The 22036-nt window shown below is 36.4% G+C and overlaps 2 protein-coding genes across 2 annotated transcripts in view; one reads left to right on the top strand and one right to left on the bottom strand.

The window, feature by feature from the left end:
- The window catches only part of st6galnac3 (ST6 (alpha-N-acetyl-neuraminyl-2,3-beta-galactosyl-1,3)-N-acetylgalactosaminide alpha-2,6-sialyltransferase 3), a 136004-nt gene extending 122384 nt beyond the window's left edge, over positions 1 to 13620 (top strand). The window contains 2 exon segments of the mRNA NM_212625.2: positions 6062 to 6169; positions 12830 to 13620. Of these exon segments, the coding sequence (NP_997790.1) occupies positions 6062 to 6169; positions 12830 to 13019 (298 nt within the window). The 3' untranslated portion in view covers positions 13020 to 13620.
- zzz3 (zinc finger, ZZ-type containing 3) overlaps positions 1 to 22036 on the bottom strand; it is a 675084-nt gene that overhangs the window by 119178 nt on the left and 533870 nt on the right. The window lies entirely within an intron of this gene.

The raw sequence follows: 22036 nt of genomic DNA, 5'->3' as shown, positions 1-22036 counted from the left end.
TGTACATGTGTCATATGATAAAATATAAAAATGAACCAATGTAAAATATCTTGCTTGGGTATCCATAATACTGTTTATTTAAGTGTAAATAACTTTTATACAGTAGAATAAAAACCAAAGTGATGCATATGTGCATAAAATATAGATTCTACACTTTCAAACGACACCACTTACGGGGGTCTGGTGCAACGCTAGCCCTTTAAATCTGAAAGCGAAAGTCGATGATGTCACGGACCCGGTACAGGTACACCGGCCCTCCAGGAACAAGTTTGGTGACCACTGGTTTAATGCACTGATATTATACCCATTGAATTAGATGTTTTTTTATTGATCACACACAGAATCAGAGTTCAGGACTGAGGCAGAAGTTTAAATAAAAAGTGACAAACTCTCTGTACAGCATATTGACATGCCTGAAATCAGGTGCAGCACAGCGCTGTTGGATAAATTGAAGTTGTGCTGACCAAGTAGAAGCACTTAGGAACAGGAGCTGCCGCATTTGCTAAATGCCTATCATTCACTAGCAACTGCTGACAGCCTCAGGGTTATTAATAGATCTTGCCAAAATGAAAGTAAACACAACCTTAGCTTGAAGGAACTGTCTGTCTTCTTTAATGTGTCAGGTAATAATAGGCGTACTTAGTTTCCTCACAAAGATAAATTGGCAGAGCCTATAAGAGCACCAGGCTACTCTGCTACTCTCCTCTGGCTGAATGAAAAACTCATCCCAGGGGACGAAACAGTTTGAAAAAATCTTGAGGAAGCTCTGGTCGGCAGTATTAGTCAGCAGAAGTTCACTTTTAAAAATGAGCTGTTTAGATAATGAATTAAGCAAATTACTTCAGTGCTTCTCCGTTTCCTTAAAATTGGTAAGCAGTTTATCACTCTAGTCTTGTATGTATGTTCTAAACATTTTTGATTTGGAACTTTAGGGTGTTTTCATACCTATACACTTGTTTTGCCTCATTTGCCTAGATAGCGCAGTTTGTTTGGCCTACGTGAATCCACCCCAAAACAATCTGTCAGACATTTTCTCTTTGAACCACCAGGTGGCAGTCTTTGTACTTTTATTTCGGAGTGCAGATTGCATATTTTTATTAATATATATATATATATATATATATATATATTAAGGGTGGAGCTGAACCCGAATACGGTATTCGGAAAGGCACGAATAGCGTGTTTTTACGAATACTTATTTCGAACAAATACTTGAAAAATTATTTGTATTCGGGAGCAAGAAAAACATTATATCAAAAAGCAGCGTTTCCTCCTGAGACCACAGTGCATGCCCGCGTGAGTGAGTGAGTGAGAGAGAGAGAGAGAGAGAGAGACACTCAGTCAGAAGTCGGAGGGCGCTTCTCCACAGCAACAGACAGAAGGCTCGGCTGAGCGAAAAAAATACTTCTGCATCATTATTTTTGTTAAATACATTTTTGTACCTTAATTAGGTTCCAAAGGCAGTTTATAAACTTGTAGCGGAGTTTGATCGGACGTCTGACGTCTGCAACCGGGTGCTCTGTTTACGCAACGTTAGCTCTTTTAACGCGGTAATTTAGACAATAGACTGTTGACAGAGTGACGTTAACGTTTGTTTATAAAGGTTAAAACAATGCTTTTGCAGTTGTGTCGAATAGTATGCACTTATGGGAGTTATATGGTACGTCTACACTACTGTCTTTTGCAGACAGCAATATATATGCTATAGGCTAGTTAACCTTAGCATATCTTCCCGTCACTTTTTATTAACTTAAAACTCCTCAAATACATTTGAGCACCATGAAAAAAATGAGACTGCTGCTGAGCCATTTCTTGGTCCTCCACCAGTCAAAAGAAAAAAAAGAAAAAACCTTCATGTCCTGTGTGGAAGCATTTAACAGTCAGTGGTGCTGCAGATAAAACAAAGTGACACTGTATAATGTGTGCAAAAGTGAAATCAGCAGAGGCAGAGATATTAAACATCTGTCAACATCTTCTATGCATAATCATTCATTCATTTCTTTTCGGCTAAATCCCTTTATCAATCTGGGGTTGCCACAGTGGAATGAACCACCAATTTATCCAGCATATGTTTTACGCAGTGGCTGCCCTTCCAGCTGCTACCCAGCACTGGGAAACATCCATACACTATCTTTCACACACATACAATAGGGACAATTTAGCTTACCCAATTCACCTGTATTGCATGTGTTTGGACTGTGGTGGTAACCGGAGCACCCGGAAGAAACCCACGTCAACATGGGGAGAACCCAGTCGGGGCTCGAACCAGCAACCTTTTTGCTGTCAGGCGACAGTGCTACTCACTGTGCCACCGCGCAACCTTCTATGTAATGTATTATCACATGCACTAAAAGCATCCTTTCCTGATACTGTCTGTGAACCCCCCACAAGCATCAATCCCCTCAATCAGCACAGCTATGTTCTGCTAAATCCTCCACAAGCACCAAACCATCAACACAGCCACATTCTGCCCCAGCAAGTCAGTTTCAAACATAAAAAAAAAAAAAACTTTGTGTCTTTTTTGTGGCAGGCAGATGACAAAAGCAGGGCTGTATCTTTTAGTATTATATAGAATACTTTTGTTCTGCCAGATCTCCCAGTCAGGGGTTTATTAGATTTATTTAGTTAATTTTAGTTTTTGGAATTCTGTGCATTGGAAAGAAGTTCTTTCAGAAGAAGAACAGTTTTTTGAAGTATTATTTGTTTTTATTGTCTATTCAGTGTCCTTCAACAAGAACGGTGGTGGTGGGGTTCATAATATTCACAATGGTATTTTATTAGTTGTTGAGATAATGGCTTCTATGTTATTTTCTTTTCAATGACATTTCTTGTCACATGTTCAAAAACAACAGCCAATATTGCATATCTATAATTTATATAATGGGTATAATTAAACAATACTTTCACTATAACGTAAATTAGAAGTGTAATAGAAAAAATATATATTTTTGCGCCATTTTGAATTTGTACTCGAATACAAATACAAATACTTTTCCCCCCTCAACAAATACAAATACAAATACCGGCTGCTCCGCACATCCCTAATATATATATGTATATATATATATATATATATATAGTTAAATATATATATATATATATATATATATATATATATATATATATATATATATATATATATATATATATATATATATATATATATTTATTTACTATTTTTCCAAGTGTATGTAACTAATGTAAGAAAATATTAACATTTGGTACATACTTACAGTATCACCTTTGCTTGAATTGATCTGATCCAATCCTATTTATATGAAATTAGCCTGCTCCAAAGCAGGTTTGAGCTACCAGAACTGTTGCAATGACAACAAGTCTCAGATCAGTTTTGATAAATGAAAAGAGCCTGGATCATGTCAAATCGTCAATACCCAAATCCAGCTAATTGAGTAATCCACGTACGAAAAACAGACCCCAGGCTACATCACAGTGTATTATGGATATGTAATAGGCATATATTGCTATATGAACGAGAATTATGAGTAGGATGGGATGTCATCCCCACCGATAAATAAGCGTTTCATGTTGAATACAAAAGTGAAAGCATGCCGAAATATTAGGCTACTGAGTGATGTCTATCCATTAGGAAAATTGACCGAAATTACCATCTCATATTTTTTCCCTATTTTAATCTTATAATACTTTGTATTAGACCTATTGTTTTGTTCATTTCTGCACTGACACCTCGAAAGAAAGATCAACATTGATCTGCTTCATGATTTGACTGCAGTCTCAGTTCATCTGATATTTCTCTATAATTTTAATTTATAAAGCATCATTCTAGCCAACGTTTTTTTTTTTTTTTTTTTTTTTTTTACAACCCTTAATAACTGAAATTAGGCGATTTATGAGAATGTCTTACCTCTCTGATTTATATTTGGTGACTATATCTGTTGGTGTTTCCCAGAGATGGGTTGCGGCTGGAAGGGCATCCACTGCGTAAAAAAAACATGCTGGATAAGTTATCAGTTCATTCCGCTGTGGCGACCCTAGATTAATAAGGGACTGAGCCGAAAAGAAAATGAATGAAAGAATCTGTGGGTGTCAAAATTATAGCGCATCTTTTCGCTTATAATGTCCCACTTCTTGTTATAATTTAAAATATTAAAAATATCTAATTAAAATAACGATGTATGACAGCTGAGCCGAATCCATGGGAAAAATTTAATCTGAAACTGACCAATGTGAGGAGAGTTTACTCGCACGTGACTTGACCATTTAGAAACTTTGCTGTGTGAAAGCGAACCAAACCAAGAACAAAAATAAACATTGTAACAATTTTAGTCCCTATTTCGGAACAAAAACAATCGATTTACAGTTGTGAAAGCACCCTTAAGGGGGTCGAACACCTGATGCGCCTGTTAGCGCCGTGACATGGCATGCACATCACAGTTGGAAGTATCGCACACCAGATGTGCACATTTACATGCTATTTAAAATGAAACTATAAATATGGCACTCTGTGGAGTGGCAGAAATATGAACAGTGTCCTGAGTCGTAGCTGGGCACCATGGACAGCCGTCGACTTGTGGTCCCGGTGTGCGTACCCTCATAGAAATCTATGTTTAGAATTCTGAAATACCTGCTGCAGCCAAGAAGGTCACTGGTTCTAGCCCTGGCTTGGTTAGTTGGCATTTTTGCGTGGAGTTTGCATGTTCTACCCATGTTTATGTGGGTTTCCTCGGGTGCTCTGGTTTCCCTCACTATTAAAAGACATGCATCGTGTGTGTGTGTGTGTGTGTGTGTGTGTGTGTGTGTATATATATATATATATATATATATATATATATATATATATATATATATATATATTTATATATATATATATATATATATATATATATATATTTATATATATATTTATATATACAGTAATATACTTAAATTGGCCGTAGTGTATTTGTGTGAATGCAAGAGTTTATGGGTGTTTCCCAGTGTTGGGTTGCGGATGAAAGGGCATCCACTGTGTAAAACCTATGCTGGATAAGTTGGTGGTTCATTTCTCTGTGGCGACCCAGGATTAATAAAGAGACTAAGCCGAAAAGAAAATGAATGAATGTATGAAAGTATAGTTCCTAGCCATATTGGCATAGAAAATAGGATTTTTTTATTTGCCAGTCTTAGTAAACAATGTAACTGAGGAAAAATTATAGGAAAATTATTGAAACTCTTCGAGTAAGATATTAATAGTGTAACCCGATTCAATGATCTATGCTAAGCTAAGCTAAACATGTTCCCGCCAGGCTCAGATTAAAAACAAAAATTGCTAAAACTCAACTTTTAACTCTAGGGAAGTTGTAAAATTTGCATATTTTTACAAAAACAGCAGACTGATTCCTTATCTTGTTTTAAGCATAAGCATTATACAACAATCAGCTCCTAGAAACTGCCATTTTAAAAGGTGTTGTGTTCAGCTGAGCAATATTTCAGAAACTATTTTAATGGCTATTTAGTGGTGAACCTAGTAGATACTATGAAATTAAACCTGTATTTTAAAAGCAGGTCTGCTCTTCCTGATGAAACCAGTGTTCTTTACAAAGGACCTCTGAAATGATTTTTTCCACAGGTGCCACCAGCTCTAAATGCGATGATATGTTTTGATGATTGACCACTTACCTAAGCCCTGCAGGGGAGAGTTTTACAGGCTCAAGTTGCAGAGCCTATAATATCAGGACTGTGTGATGGAGGTAATGAGGCTGTGGAAGTGCTTTTATACAAGGCAGGGGAGCACATGCACACTTAAAATATGACAGGACTTTATTCACTTTAAACTAATCTCTGATTTGAATAACTGATTTCACAAAAAGAGTTCGTTTCTATCTTGTAAAGGATGATGTTTTCTGTTATGTTAGTCCTGGTCGTTCTAACTACCCATTTTCATCGGTAGAGTTCACTTGGTGTATTTTCTTTTGACACTGGTGCTTTATTTTAATCTAAGAGTTATCACAGGTTATGGATTATTTGAATATAGATATTTCAGATGCATGTTTTCATGTAACACTTCTAATGGAATTAAGAAAACCTCATTTTATGTTGGCAGGATTCAGTCGGGGTCGTACCTGAGCACTGGTTGGTTCACGCTTATTCTGGCAATGGACATGTGCAAGGAGATTCGAGTCTACGGCATGATCAATGACACATACTGCAAGTAAGACTGACATGCAATCTATCACTTGAAAGTGCTCTTTAAAGCAGCTTCACCTGCTTCCAAAATGTAATAGGATGGCAGAGCTGATAGAATAGCAAAGATGTGGGCTTCATTTAAACATTGGGGGAAAATGACCACACTTGTATGGTACCAAAAGGAGATTGATGACATGGATATTTTATTGTTTTATTATATACAGTTGAATCAAATTGATTAGAGATGTTTGGTGATATTTAACAGTCCAAGGACGTTTTCACAGTATTTGCAATATATACAGTGCTCAGCATAATTGAGTACATCCCATTTTATCCATTTCTCAGTGAATATAGGCAATGTATTTTGGTGCATTTAAACGAAACAGATTTATTAATCAAATATATTTATTAAAATAATATTTTAGTCATCAAATATATTTAGAAATTGAAAGATAATACAGTTAAATTCAAGCAAAATATTGCAAAAAAAAACTATTAAATTAATAAATAAAATTACAATCTACAAAATTTCAACTAAACGTTTCAATTGTTTTGCTTTTCTTGATTTTTCCTCTTTTTTAAATTTGTATTTAATATTTTTCTATAACATTTACATTTGGGTGTACTGGTTTTTGGACTGTTATTGTATGTTATTTTGTTAGATAAGCTTCAGATTTGGCTTCAGTACTGACTAATGTATATGCACAAATAGTTTCCTATTAAAACATGGATTTAAAAAAGAGATTTGTGAGGAGGTTACTTATTTATGCTGAGCACTGTATATATATATATATATATATATATATATATATATATATATATATATATATATATATATATATTATTATTTATTTATTTTTTTTTGTAGAAAGTCCTATTTATTGTAGTTTGGTTTGAATAAAAGTAATTTTTTATTTAAAACAGCAGAAAGCCAAACAGTATCCCAAAATTGCCAACAGGATCAACAAATAGGATGCAATCACAAATACTTCTGTAGATTTATGTGAGATCCATTGTCTCAATTACCTAAAACATAATAGTTGTTACAACCATAGTTTGGTACTGCCTAGAGCTGCACGATTCTGGCTAAAATAAGAATCGCGATTTTTTTGCTTAAAATAAAGATCACGATTCTGTATATGCAAAATAAAGGTATGGTAAATACAAACATATGGCACAACATCGATAATAATAGTATGTGTAGGTCTACTGGTTTTTATAAATAATTCTATTCTACTTATAATAATTATGATGTTGAATTAATATGTTTGAGATATATGCTTGCAGTCTGTCATATTAGACAAATTTATTCACTGGTAAAATCAAACATTTGCCATTATCAGATTATATTTAACATATAGGCTAGAGTAGTTATACTGACATTGTAAACATTTATTTTCATGCACAACTGTGGGTTCGCTATGAAAGAAAAACATATCAAATGCTTTCCATAATCATAACTCTAAAATGCGATATGATTATGTAAATAAAGTGCACACTTTGGGTTTCATTTTGACTGCTACGTGCTTGTTCATACTTCGCACGCGGCTCCCAAATGATCACTCTGTGCCACAAACAGAATATTATTTACAACTGTATTACCTGTTACTCGCAACATATGCAGGTTCTGTTCACTAGAGTAGACGCACGCGTCTATCCTTAAGTAGAGCGCGCGCATGCCCTCTCTGTGATAACAGCTCACGGTCAACAGCTCCGTTACGTGTGATTTCCCGGCCGCGAAAACATCATTATATGTAGACAAAAATGACAGTTTTAGGTGAATTATACCTTACAAATAAATTATGTGACTCATTCAACATCATTTGGAGGTGTCAATGTCACTGAGCAACGTATGTAAAACAATGAAAAGACTCATGCAGCCGCTTTTTCTTCTCTCCTGAACTTGAAAATATGATTGACAGAATCGTAGAAATGCTGGATTAAGATCGTCTAGGGGGTCGAATCGAGATCGCAATCTTTTAACGATTAATTGTGCAGCTCTAGTACTGCCTCAGTGCTATCATCCACAGGCAATTTATGGGCCAAGACAGATGATAATTCTTCAAGAGACCTTGAGTCAAGCATCCTTCTTCAACTGCTCTACAACATGAGGGAAGCATGTGCTGTAAGTGTTCTGGAATAACAAAGAGCCTACAGCATGGGTCCTTGGGACAAGAACCAGTTCTTCTTCTACAACCAAAGTAATTTGGACACCAGCACATTACCCTGATGATGCAATATAGTTACCCCATAGGAAAAACTCCTTGGTCTTGAGCCTCCACTGAATGAATCTCATAACAGAAGGCCAAACAGTATCCTAATCTGCCAATAGGATCTACAAATAGGATGCAGTCACAAACACCCCTGCAGATTTATGTGAGATGCATTGTCTCAGTTGCCTAAAACAATAAGGATGTTGAAACAATAATGTTTGGTACTGCCTAAGTGGTATCATCTACAGGCAATTTATGGGCCAAGACAAAATATAATTCTTCAAGGGACCTTGAGTCAAACATCCTTCTTGAATTGCTCCACAACATGAGGGAAGCATGTGCTGTAAGTGTTCTGGAATAACAAAGAACCTACAGCATGGGTCCTTGGGACAAGAACCAATTCTTCTTCTACAACATAAGTCATGAGAACACCAGCACATTACCCTGATAATGCAGTATGGATTACAACATGGGGAAAACTCCTTGGTCTTGAGCGTCCTTTGAATAAATCTCAGAACAAAAGCCCCAACAGTATCCCAAACTGCCAGCAGGATCTACATATAGGATGCAGTCACAAACACCCCTGCAGATTTATGTGAGATGCATTGTCTCAGTTGCCTAAAACATGATAGATGTTGAAACAATAATGTTTGGTACTGCCTAAGTGGTATCATCTACAGGAAATTTATAGACCAAGACAAAATATAATTCTTCAAGAGACCTTGAGTCAAGCATCCTTCTTGAATTGCTCCACTATATGGTGAAAGCATGTTCTGTAAGTGTAGTGGGATGACAAAAAACCTACAGCATGGGTCCTTGGGACAAGAACCAATTCTTCTTCTACAACACAAGTCATGTGGACACCAGCACATTACCCTGATAATGCACTATTCGTTGCAACATGGGGAGAACTCCTTGGTCTTGAGCGTCCTTTGAATAAATCTCAGAACAAAAGCCCCAACAGTATCCCAAACTGCCAACAGGATCTACTAATAGGATGCAGTCACAAACACCCCTGCAGATTTATGTGAGATGCATTGTCTCAGTTGCCTAAAACATGATAGATGTTGAAACAATAATGTTTGGTATTCTCTCAATGCTATCATCTACAGGAAATTTCTAGGCCAAGACTAAATATAATTCTTCAAGAGACCTTGAGTCAAACATCCTTCTTGAATTGCTCCACTATAAATGGTGGAACTATGGTGGAAGCATGTGCTGTAAGGCCCCGTTTACACTAGTGCGTTTTAGTTTGAAAACGCATAAGTTTTGCTACGGTTACGCCATCCGTCCACACTACGCCGGAGTTCTCGAGCGCCGAAAACGGAGCTTTTTGAAAACGCTGGAGAGGTCGTTTTCATTCTAAAACGCTGCTGCTCCGTCTCAGTGTGGATGGGGAAAGACGGAGACATCTGAAAACGGAGGCGGGGCTGCAGACGTTCGCCTATCTGATTGGGGCTTTTCCTCAATATTAAGTAGCCCACACACAGTTCAGTCTCGCATCCTCTTCTTGTAAGTTAAGACTTCGCAAGTTTGATCAAGGCTGCAGTCTCCCCCTTCTCAGTTTGATATGGAAAACATACCGAGGACACGGGTAAATCTTCAAAGGGAACAGTGTACTTTATAACTTCATTCACATCACCTTGGCTACGTTGTTTCCCTTTCTCAACAATAAAATGTAAACATGATTTAAGGAACTGCCTATTTTCTTTTTAATATTAGCAACTTAACAGACAGCAGAAATGTTGAGGCGCCGTGCTGCATATATGAGCGTCATCTTCACTGTGTGGATATTTATAACAAAACGGAGCCGATAACAACTGTCTCCTTTCAATTTCAGTGAAAATACGAAACACACCCTCTCTTCTGCTGAATATCAGTTTTAATAATCGATAATTATAAAAGTATAACATACAATAAGTTTATACATTGTAGGAAATAAAGGCAAGCGATCAGTCAATGTACCTGGATTAATCATTAACTTATCTTTGCGCTTAACCAAAACATGTTACCTGTGAACAAGTAACTTAATAGATTCCAGTGACCAAAGTCAGGGAATTGGCCTATGTCGTTAGATAAAGACAACAACATGAATGAAATATCACGTTTAGCAAATATAGTGAGATTAGATCCAGCGGGAGATGCTTGATGAGCAGTCCGACAAGCAGAGCTCTCATCTGGGTAGAAATGCTGGAGCGCTTGCCCGAGAGTGTGTGTGTGATCACGTGATGTGCGTTTTCAGCGTTTTGGTGTGGACGGAGAGCTGTTCAGAAACGCTGGGTAAAACGCGAGTGTGGACGCGGATCGTTTTCATTCTACAACGCCGTTTTAAAACTAAAACGCACTAGTGTAAACGGGGCCTAAGTGTAGTGGGATAACAAAAAACCTACAGCATGGGTCCTTGGGACAAGAACCAATTCTTCTTCTTCAACATAAGTCATGTGGACACCAGCACATTACCCTGATGATGCAACATGGGTTACCCCATGAGGAAAACACCTTGGTCTTGAGCCTCCACTGCAAGAATCTCATAACAGAAGGCCAAACAGTATCTCACTACTTGTCACACTCAAATAAATGTTCTGAAGGATCCAAGTGCGAGTGAACAAAAAGTATTTATTTGACACAGTCAAAACAAATGCAAGGAATGAGTGCGGAGCTAGGGCTAGGAGAACAGGGCAGGTATCAGGCAGGAAAACAGGATCCTGTTGAAACTCCTCACGGTCCTGAGCACAGACAGATAGCACACATAAGCACACGTAACGAACTGACAAGGACACACAGAAAACGTCACCCATATATAGGCACGAATATGAGCCTCAGCTGGCGACTAATCAAGCTAGCTGAGTGCCGTCATAACACGCGATTACAACAAATACACGTGGAGAACAAAAACAAAACAAACTCACATGATCAAACAGACACTCCGGAAGAGCGCACAAACCTGCAACCGTAACAACTACTCTTAAGCACTTCTAAAATGGCTATTTCTACTCATACTTTAAGTAATATTTACAAAAGATACTTTAACTATACTGCACTACATTTTTAGGCAAGTAATTGTACTTTTACTTAAGTTTGATTTTCCAGTACTCTTTCCAACGCTGATTATACCGACTTCAAATCACCAGAAAAATGACTATATGTTGATGAAGTGACAAATCTCAGTTAGATTTGCATTGCATGTAGGGTTTTTTTCTTTCTTAAAAAAAATAAACAAACAAGCTAGCAAGCAAGACAAAGAGATAGATAAAGACTTAATAGGGAGTGCTATTGTTGGAGGATTAATAAGGAGTGTAATTATGTGAATAATGAATGTGTTTGTAACATAGCTATTATTTACATTTTTTTCAAGCCATTTGTTCATTCCACTCTCCCTAAACAATGAGCAATTTTCATTTCCCGGCAACTCCCGGTCACCTCTAAAGATTAGCAAATGAGAAAACAGTGGCTGCAACAAAGTCGTTTTGATAAAAGACAGTTCAGCTGGGAAGTATCTATTTTAGCATAATGTGCTGAGTTGTTGTTGCAGTTGACCTTGCTCGATCTCTTGTAATTAAAATTCAACAGGTGCCACTGGGAAGAAAAAAAGGCAATTTATTTGTGGGCAAAAAAAAGAAAAAATAATAATTAAGAGAACAAAATAAAACAAATAAATGCCTTTTAATCTAGTATTTCTCTACGGCAACTCTACGGAATCAAAGTTTCAAAGACATTAACACTGCTAAATACATCATAGACTTTATTGTGCATTATTTATTATAAATTCTTTTGAAATTCTTAATATGATTGGCTGAAGAGTAAGCATTATTTACGTTGAAATGGACAGGTAGTTCTAGTCAATGTTGTTGTTTTTTTTGTGCTCAGAACTTTTGAAAGTGGAAATAAAATTTGGAAATGGGTCATAAAAAATATGCTTTTAGTATATTTTAGTAAACTGTAGATTACACATTGTAAAATGAAGTAAAAGTCTACATATGTAAAAGTAGGGTTGGGTGATATGTAAGGGGAAAATTAGAAAAAGTTAGGACAGACTGTAAAACGCAAATAAAAAAAGAAAGTAGGGATTTCCAAATTTACTCTGACTTGTATTTTATTGCAGACTATATGAACACAAAATATTTCAATTTTTGTCTGGTCAACTTCATTTCATTTGTTAATACACATCCTTTTCTGTCATTCAGACCTGCAACACATTCCAAAAAACATTAGGACAGGCTATTTAGGGCTAGTAATCAGGTATGTTGGTTAAATAATGATGTGATTCAAAACAGGTAATATCAACATGTGATTGTAATTATGATTTGGTACAAAAGAAGCCTCCAACAAATACGTGAAAACAATAAACAAATAAACCAATATTCAGCTTACAAAAAAAAGTTTATCCAGTGTTTCTTTTAAAAATTGTACTACGGAAGCTTGAATGATTCAGTGAAATTACAGAATACGTTTTTTTTTCTTTCTTCTTTTAGATCAGAAGGCTACAAGAAGGTGCCATACCACTACTATGAAGCAGGGAGCCGTGACGAATGTGCAGAATACCTCCTCCATGAGAGTGCTCCTTACGGCGGCCATCGCTTTATCACTGAAAAGGCAGTTTTTGCAAAGTGGGCTAAGACGCACCCCATCAAATTTTTCAGTCCGGAGTGGCAGCTGTCGTGACCCAGACTCCCATTCTTTCCGAAAATTCCCTAGCGCTACCACCCTGTTGGCTAGTTCCCACTTCATCACAATGTAAACACAAACTTGCTGTGCAGTGGCAAACAAATCATTCCGATTTGTGATTTCAAACTGCAGTTTTCTGAGGAAAGTAACTACCCTACACCATAAGGAAACATCTAACCACATTTATCGAAACTGATGTCGATTGTTGCATGTTCTTATTTTGTTCTCACCTGGAAAGTCAAGTAGTTAAACATTTTTTCAGGGGCACATCAACGAAAACACATTACAAACTTGTTCAATCTTTTATCACTTCAAATGTATTCACATTAGGGCTGGCTGATATACCAAATTGTAAAAAAGTATATTTCGGCATTTCGATTATTTTTCTGTTTATATAACTTGGTCTAAAATGGCTTATAGGGCATTCTGCGTCTAAAATAAATTACAATAGAATAAAACAATGTAAAAGCAGTGCAGTGGAAGGCAAAAATGCGCTCTGTGGAAATAGAACGGAATAAATTATATCATCATAGTACCTAGTACTGGTGATAAAAATAGCTACACTGAAACGGATGTGCACATAAATAGCTGGACAAAATTTTAATAAATAAATTAACAGAACTAAATTTAAAAACTAAATACTGCTTTCCTCCCAAAATCTATATTAGATGTGCTATTAAAACATCATGTGCATCCCAAATCTCATACTTGTACTATTTACAACAGTGTTTCTTAACTGGTGGGTCGTGGGAACATTTTCAGTGGGTCGCGGGGTGTGTGATCAAAAAAAACAACACATTTTAATTTTAAACTTATTTTGCTTATATCCGACTTTTATTTTGAAATGCACGTGCGACAACTGTACCGTTTGACGTGAAATTTTAGCGCAAGTATGACCCCGAATATGTAAAGTGTGGATTTACATATATTGACGACGAAAAAGGCTTAAAACCTCAGTGTGTCATATGTAGTGAGGTGCTCTCACAAGAGAGCATGAAACCTTCTAAATAAAAATGACATTTAGAAACCAAACATCCCAGTTGCAACAACAAACCTGTGGATGATTTTCAAAGAAGACTCCCATAGCTGAGAGCATTACAAAAGAGCATTGTTCAAAACAAGTACAGGCACAGGCCAAGAAAGCCCACACAAAAACAGAAGAGCAACTGGTGATTATTATAAAAATGGTTATGATGATTTTAATAATTTTACTTTAATTTGCTGGTTTCTGTTCAGTTCAACCAGATCAGTGTTAATGTTTTATAAACAGTTCAGTTTAGTTAATGGTAACTAAACTTTTCCTTTCCCTAACCACTGTTTACAGTATTTGTCGTTTTTACTCTGTAATATTTCTATAATTTGATACATTTTATTAAATGAGAGCAGTAAAATATTGTTTATTTGTAAGTCTTGGTGATTTTCTTATCATTTATCTTTCACTAGATATGTAGGTTAACAAATAAATACAAATTATTTATAATTCCTAAAATTATATTATAGTTCCTAAAATTTGGGGTCGCGGCTTGATGACCATGTAAAAATGTGGGTCCCATGGTCAAACCAGTTGAGAACCACTGATTTACACTACACAATTGTGTATGAATGATTATACCACAATCTTATTGCCACAATATATCGTTATCATAACTTAATATATGCCTTCAGTGATTTCTTGAAGATAAATACCAAAATAATAACACAACCGGAATAACTACAGCAGTCGCCATCGTCGATCTTATATGAAGCATGATATCGCAATGACATATGATGACGTGTGCAGGTGCTGTAGTGCTGTCCCAATTCTTAGGGGTAAATTTTGAAGCCCTTCCCCTTCACACTCGGTTTTAAGGGCCAAGGGGAAGGGGTAGGGGTACAAAAAAGAATTACAATTGGGCTTTTGTCTATGGTGGTAAGCCCCACGTCTCCTCATTCTGTTTTCAGCCCCACCCCCTCGCCACAAAGGCATGAGCTCAAACTCCATAAACAAGACTGTACAAATTAGCCACTTGATCAAAAAGTTACAAACTGCCATGAGATTGCATTGGTTTCAATACACATACATCAGTTTAGGAACATGTGACATTGAAAGCATTCATTGAACGACCAAATACATTGTCAAGGAATTCATTTTTGATTTATTTATTAAACAAATTTAGTCAAATCCAGGTGTTCCTTGATCTGAGAGTGTATAATATAAACTGATATTCTGTCGTTACGTGCCATGTAAAGAAAGCAGAATTCGTTATGTAGGTCTTCTGTCAGCAAAAGACAGATTTCGGATCTCAAATTTGTGCCTGTATGAAGTGTAGCGTACACTGACTGTGCAAAGCAACCTTTATTTTTATGCCTTATTTGCTTATTTAAAACACTGACACTCTGTAGTCAGCTATCCAAATTCTGTTGTCAGATCAGTAGGTAAATTTGATCATCCACTGTAGCTAAAGGTTGTAGCATCCTAGAAAACGGCACACAATGCAGCGCTCTTAATGCGTCCCTACTGCTTTGAGATGTCCACTGTGCTTATCAGTGTTTTTTTATTGTATTTTTATGTATCAACAACACTCTTCTTCACCGATACTGTATGTAACGAATGTTCTTATCAGCTTGGGATCCTGACATCATTTGGCAGCTCTGCCTGGACAGCCTTTATCTTCTAATGCAGCACTCTGGGAATGTTTGACCAGCACTCACAGTTTTTCGCCTGGGGAAAAAATAAAATACTCTCGATGTGTGACGAGAGAACTCTATACAGCACAAGGATGAGAGACTGATGTATAGAATGGAAAGGAGGGAAGGTGATGAGATACTGCTCACTGCTTTGACCAAGCTGTTCATTAAAACAATTGATGTCGGCTCAGTTTCTCAGAGTGCTGACCCAAGGATCATCATTTCTTGTCCTCTTTATTGATTTTGCTCATCATGTGGTATAAAACAGAGCTGGTCAAGAAACAGCACTTTCACTCCGCTGTCGCACTCTGCTTCTGCTGTTCATGTCTGAGTTGTACTTGATTTTCTACGTGATAAACACTACATGACATGAAAGTATGTGGACGCCATGCAGAAATCATTGTTTATCTTTGTGTTTGCTTGTTTTGCCTTAAAATCTGAAAGAGAAACTTAATTGTGTAGGTATCATTGGTCATGCTTTACTTGAAGGGTGTTCGAACCTTTATAATCATGACAGACATGAGATTTTATGCTTATGACCACTGTCAGTAATACTGTTCAGACTACAGGATTTCAAAATAGTCGTATCACAGATGTTTTCACACTGCATGACTATGTGGGGTAGAGTTTCATTGCTACTGTGTTTACACTGCAAGATGGATCTGTGACAGAAGGTTTCACACTGCAAGACTTTACAAAAGGAAGAATCGCAGACAACTTTGTCTTAGTCCACAAACTACATCTCACAACTAAACACACGCGAGAGGTGACATGAAAACAAAGCAGGGTCACGTAGTGACTGTGTGATTGTTACTTATGTGAACGAGCACAGATTTGCCTGTAATTTTAGACATTTGTCTGTGATTTCTCAAAACTTGTTGGCGAGTCAAAATTAGGGCTAAAATCGTGCAGTCTAAACTTGGCATAAGTGGCATTCGCTCACTTGCCATTTTAAGTGAAGTTTATTTATAAACTAAATTTGAAAGGATCACATGCTCATGATTTTCCACAGCTGGTCCCGCATTAGCTAACACTTGATTCACCAATCAGATGATTCCTATATCGCTATTAGGGCTGTGCAATTCATCGAAAATCCGATTTAGATTTTGGCTTTTAACGATTATGAAAAACCATTAATCGAGATAAACGATTATTCCATCACGTACCGCCTCCTTTCCAGTTGTACACGTGTGAAAACTCTTAGCCTCTGCAAAGCTCAGTTCCACGTGAAAATGAATAAAAGCATGTGCTGTAATGTAACTTTTGCGCATCATTCATAATTTTAAAAGCGCAAAAGAACACTTGCCCTTGCTTAGCCGCGTTTTTATTATTAATCAATACTAAAATCAAAAATACAGTGAAGATGCTTAAAGCACAGTTTAAACATAACAGATTTAAAAACTCACTTCTAATAACTGATTTCTTTTATCTTTGCTATGATGGCAGTGCATTATATTTTACTAGGTGTTTTTCACGATACTAGTATTCAGCTTAAAGTGACATTTAAAGGCTTAATTAGGGTAAATAGACAAGTCATTGTTTAACAGTAGATTCTTCTGCAGATAATCTAACATATATAAAGGGGCTAATAATATCAAGCTATTAAAATAGGTTTCAAAATATTCAAACCTGCTTTTATTCTAGCTGAAATAAAACAAGCCGTTCTCCAGAAGAAAAAAATATTATAGGAAATACTGTAAAAAATTTTTTTTAAAAAACCTCTGTTAAATATAATTTGGGAAATATTTATATATAAAAAAATTCACAGGAGGACGAATAATTTTGACTTTAACTGATAATCGTTTTGAATAGTCGTGATTACAATTATGACCAAAATAATCGTGATTATGACTTTCCCATAATCGAGTAGCCCTACTCGCTATAAATAACCAGAGTTTCTCACCTTAGTTATCTCCATCTTAAAGAATCCCCCTTCCACCCCTACTCCTCCTCATTTTTCCTAGATAGAGTGGCACGGCTGCCCAGTGGTTAGCACTGTTGCCTCATAGCAACAATGTCAACGGTTCAAGTCTTTACCAGGCTAGTTGTCGTTTCTGTGCAAAGTTTACATGTTCTCCCCATGCTCAAGTGGGTTTCCCCTGGGCCCTTCCGATTTCTTCCCATTATCCAAAGACATCCGACATACGTGAATTGACCAAACCCAATTGGCACCATAGATGATGTCTGTATATCTCTCCATAGCAAACTCTAATCTGTCATTAGCCAAAAATAAGTAGGGGAGTTCTCGAGATCTACCTGAGCTCAAACTCCCCTCTCGCCCTGCAAACGAGAGGGAGTCCCAGGCTCGAGGATCTTATGAGCTCAGGGCTCTTTCCAGGGACAGCATGTCAAACATACTTTATAATCAATCATCAGCTAAGTGTGAACTCTTGAAATGCAAAGACGAAATTTTTGAAAATGTCTTTATGACGACCTCACATAAGCAAATACATTATAACTGTTCTTTGTCATGACAACTTGACATTAGCAAGACAACAAAACCTTTGTCATGACATCATGAAGACAATAAAACTTGTCAGAAATCTGTCCTAAACATGATTGTCATGAGGCCCTTATACTTGTATCACGATTCAAGAAAAATATTAATGACATTGTTATGAAATTTTATTTCATTTCATTTCATTCCACTTATCCGGGCCATTCTCACAGGGCAGCAGTCTCAAAAGATAACCCCAGACTTCCCTCTACCCAGACACTTCCTTAAGCTCCTTCGAGGGGATTCTGAGGTGTTCCTCGGCCAGCTGAGAGACATAGTCCCTCCAGCATGTCCTGGTTCTTCTCCTGAAGCCTCTTACCGGTGGGACATGCCTGGAAGACCTTCCTAGGTAGGCGTCCAGGAGGCATCCAAAACAGATGCCAGAGCCACCTTAGTTGACTTCTCTCCATGTGGAGGAGCAGAAGCTCTTCTCCGAGCTCCTCATCCTTCACCCTGTGAAGGTAATTAATTTTGGCCAATTGTATTCAAGATCTTGTCCTTTCGTTCATGACGCAAAGCTTATGACCATAAGTGAGAGTAGGAACGTAGATTGACCGGTAAATTAAAAGTTTTGCCTTTCGGCTCAGCTCCTTCGTTACCACAATGAACGGCTACATCGACCGCATTACTGCTGCCGCTGCACCAATCTGCCTGTCAATCTCACGTTTGATCCTTCCCCCACTCGTGAACAAAACCCCAAGGTACTCCTCCACCTGGGGTAAGGCCTTTCCTTTAATCTAGAGATGGCAAGCCATCTTTGTTCGGTGGAGCACCATGGCCTTGGACTTGGAGGTCCTGATTCTCATCCTACCCTGCTGAAGGTCATTAATCACAATGTCATTAATATTTTTCTTGATCTCAGCTATCATTAAAATGCCCTTAAAATTACTAACTCTGTTATTAAATTATTTGACAGAGTATTGACACATTTACTGAGACATTTTAATGACAAATTTAGTTTGTTCCACTGAAAAAAATTGATCAGAAAAATATTTATCACACAATTATAATGACTTAATGACAATCATGTTTATGACAGATTTATGACAAGTTATTGTCTTGGTAATATCTCAAACAGTGCCAGTTTGAACTTAAAGTGTCAACTGAGCAAACGAGTTGTCATAAGCCTGCATAAAATAACGTGTCAGGTCATGATTACAAATGTGTTGGGACTATCTTATGAACACTTCCTTCAAATAAAGTGTTACCTTATTATTTTAATAACATAATACTTCTTTAATGCAGTGTTTTCTTAACACACAGTTTTGTATTAAGCATAAACTTAACAAAATGTGGTTAGAATTATGCTCCAAACAAGAAAGAAAAAACATTTGGAAGAAAGGAATACTCAGCAAGGATTTAGTTTATTTATTAAAGATGGTAGGGAAAACGTTTACATTGTTATACGCCTATTCTCCCTTTGCTGTTATCTGCATTTCAAAACTCCATGCAAGTTCAAACACTCCATCAGATGCTAAAGAAAGCCACAAGCAATTGTAATAATGTGCTATCATATTAAATACAAGGATGTAACAGCTTTTCAAATGTTATAAATAATAATAATTATTATAAATAATTAAATTAATACTGTTTGTTTTGGGAGATTGCATAGTTGTATTATTGATAGTATTCACATTTTTTTTGATAATGGATGTAGTTAATAGTAAAACTTGTTCAGTGGAAATGTGTCCACATGCATATAATCATGTTGTGTATATCTGTGTTATTAAGAGAGAAGTCGTCTCTTGTGAGTTTTGTCATCTCAAATTTATGATTCATGAGTCAAAACTTTGTTTTTTTTACTTTAGCATCAAACTTGTCTTGTATCTAATGTTGAGTGTTTTTTAAACCTTATAAAGGGGTCAGTTGTACACTATATTCTTTTCTATAATCTTTTTTTTTTCATCTGCATAATTTTTTGTTTGTTTTTATCTTTTATTGTAGTTATTATCCTCACACAGTTAAGATTTGATGCCATGATGCCTAGTGATTTTTAGCATGTTATATGGTTGCATATTCTCAAAAAAAGGAACTCTAATTTAAAATGTCCATCAATTTTGGATTATAGTCTTGATGTGAACAAGCTTATTAACTCTATATTATGCATAACTGTCATTTATGAAAGAAATAGGTAAAAGTTCTGCAAAATATATATCTACAGTGGGGTAAAAAAGTATTCATCATGTCATGTTATGTTTTTATTTATTTATTTTTTTTCTGGGAAAAACATTTTAAAGGAGCTGTTGACATGGAATTGAACCAGATTTAGGTAAAAACCTAAACAATACAAACATGAAAAAATAAAAATCTGAAAAAATTGTTGTCTAATAACAACGAAATGACACAAGGAGAAAGTGATGACAGCTTAAAGACACCTCTCATATGGAGAATGAAGTCACATGAATTGCTCAGGTGTGAGCTTTTCGTAGACTTCAACGGAGTGCAAAAATCTTGATGGTTCTGTGGGTTTCGTTTATTAAATCTGATCTTTAATTTGTATTTTCTATTGGATTGAAGTCAGGTGATTGGCTGGGCCATTCTATGGCTTGATTTTCTTTCTCTGAAAGCATTTGAGCATTTCCTTGGCTATGTTTTGGATCATTGTCTTGCTGAAATGTCCACCCTGCTTTCATCATCATCGTCCTGGCAATGTAGATGTTGGACTGAAGCCAATCATTCATTTTATTTTCGGCTTTATTATTCCGGGGTTTCCACAGTGGAATGAACCGCCAACTTATCCAGCACGTTTTTACACAGCGGATGTGTAGAGGTGACAGCAGTACCTACTGCGCCACTGCGTCGCCGACTGAAGCAGCTAAGGTTTTTAAATTTATGCAGGGCAGAGGGTTGCTGAAGAACTACTGAGAGATTTCAGCTGCTGTCTGGGCTTTCACTGCTTTTCTACCCCTCCCCTACTTCATGTGTTCAATACTTGTTTCCTGTCATTTTATTACACATAAGCTAATTTGTAAACCAATTAAAATTGTTTTATTTGAATATATGGGTTTCGTTGGTTGTTACCAACATCTGGTGAAAAGTCAACAGCACCTTTAGAAATATGTTTTCTGAGAAAAATGGTGACATGTTCAATACTTATTTCCCCCACTGCATATTGGAGACTGATATCCTAATATAACTTTGTTTAGAAATGAACTTATTTAAATTGATTAGCTGTAGAATATAAAATATTATGGCCATTTAATAGTATGCCCACATTTCATAAATTGACTAATACGGACTACATTGGAAGTATATGAAGGTAATTACTCATTAAGTGTTTTTCTCCATGAAACCATTATCACTTAAAATGGATTAATCAGCTTAACATGGATTCAAACTTTAAAATTTAAAAGATTAAAATCAGTGATCACATTATTAAAGTATATGTGATCTGAATGTGATGTTAATTTAATAAAGATAACATAAAGTGTTTTCACCCTTATAAAAAAATTAATAAAATAAAATGCAATCTGATATATCTTGCTTTACCCAAGTCTCACATCTTTGGTCATTTAAAATTAAGGTGTGCTGACAGTTCCACCCATTTTGGGGTACAAAATTGCTGTTAGCTAACCGATGGGTGACTACGCGAATACTATATCCATGTTTTATTACAGCCTACACTGTAGAAAATAAATCCGTAAAATTTACGGTAAAAAAACGGCAGCTGTGGTTGCCAGTATTTTACCGTTAAAAACACGGTACAAACCGTAAAAGTAATTTTTAATTTTTACGGTAAATTACCGTATTTTAATAGTTTATCGAGGTAATATGTCTGTATTTTGAATGATCAACATCTACACATCTTTTGTTACACAGTTAGACACGGTAGCACACCCACATGCAGGAG

The sequence above is a fragment of the Danio rerio genome, chromosome 2, assembly GCF_052040795.2.
Source record: "Danio rerio strain M-AB ecotype USA chromosome 2, GRCz13ab, whole genome shotgun sequence".
NCBI classification, from domain to species: Eukaryota; Metazoa; Chordata; class Actinopteri; order Cypriniformes; family Danionidae; genus Danio; species Danio rerio.
Note: the sequence above shows the minus strand (reverse complement) of the source record. Positions and strands in the feature narration are given on the sequence as shown.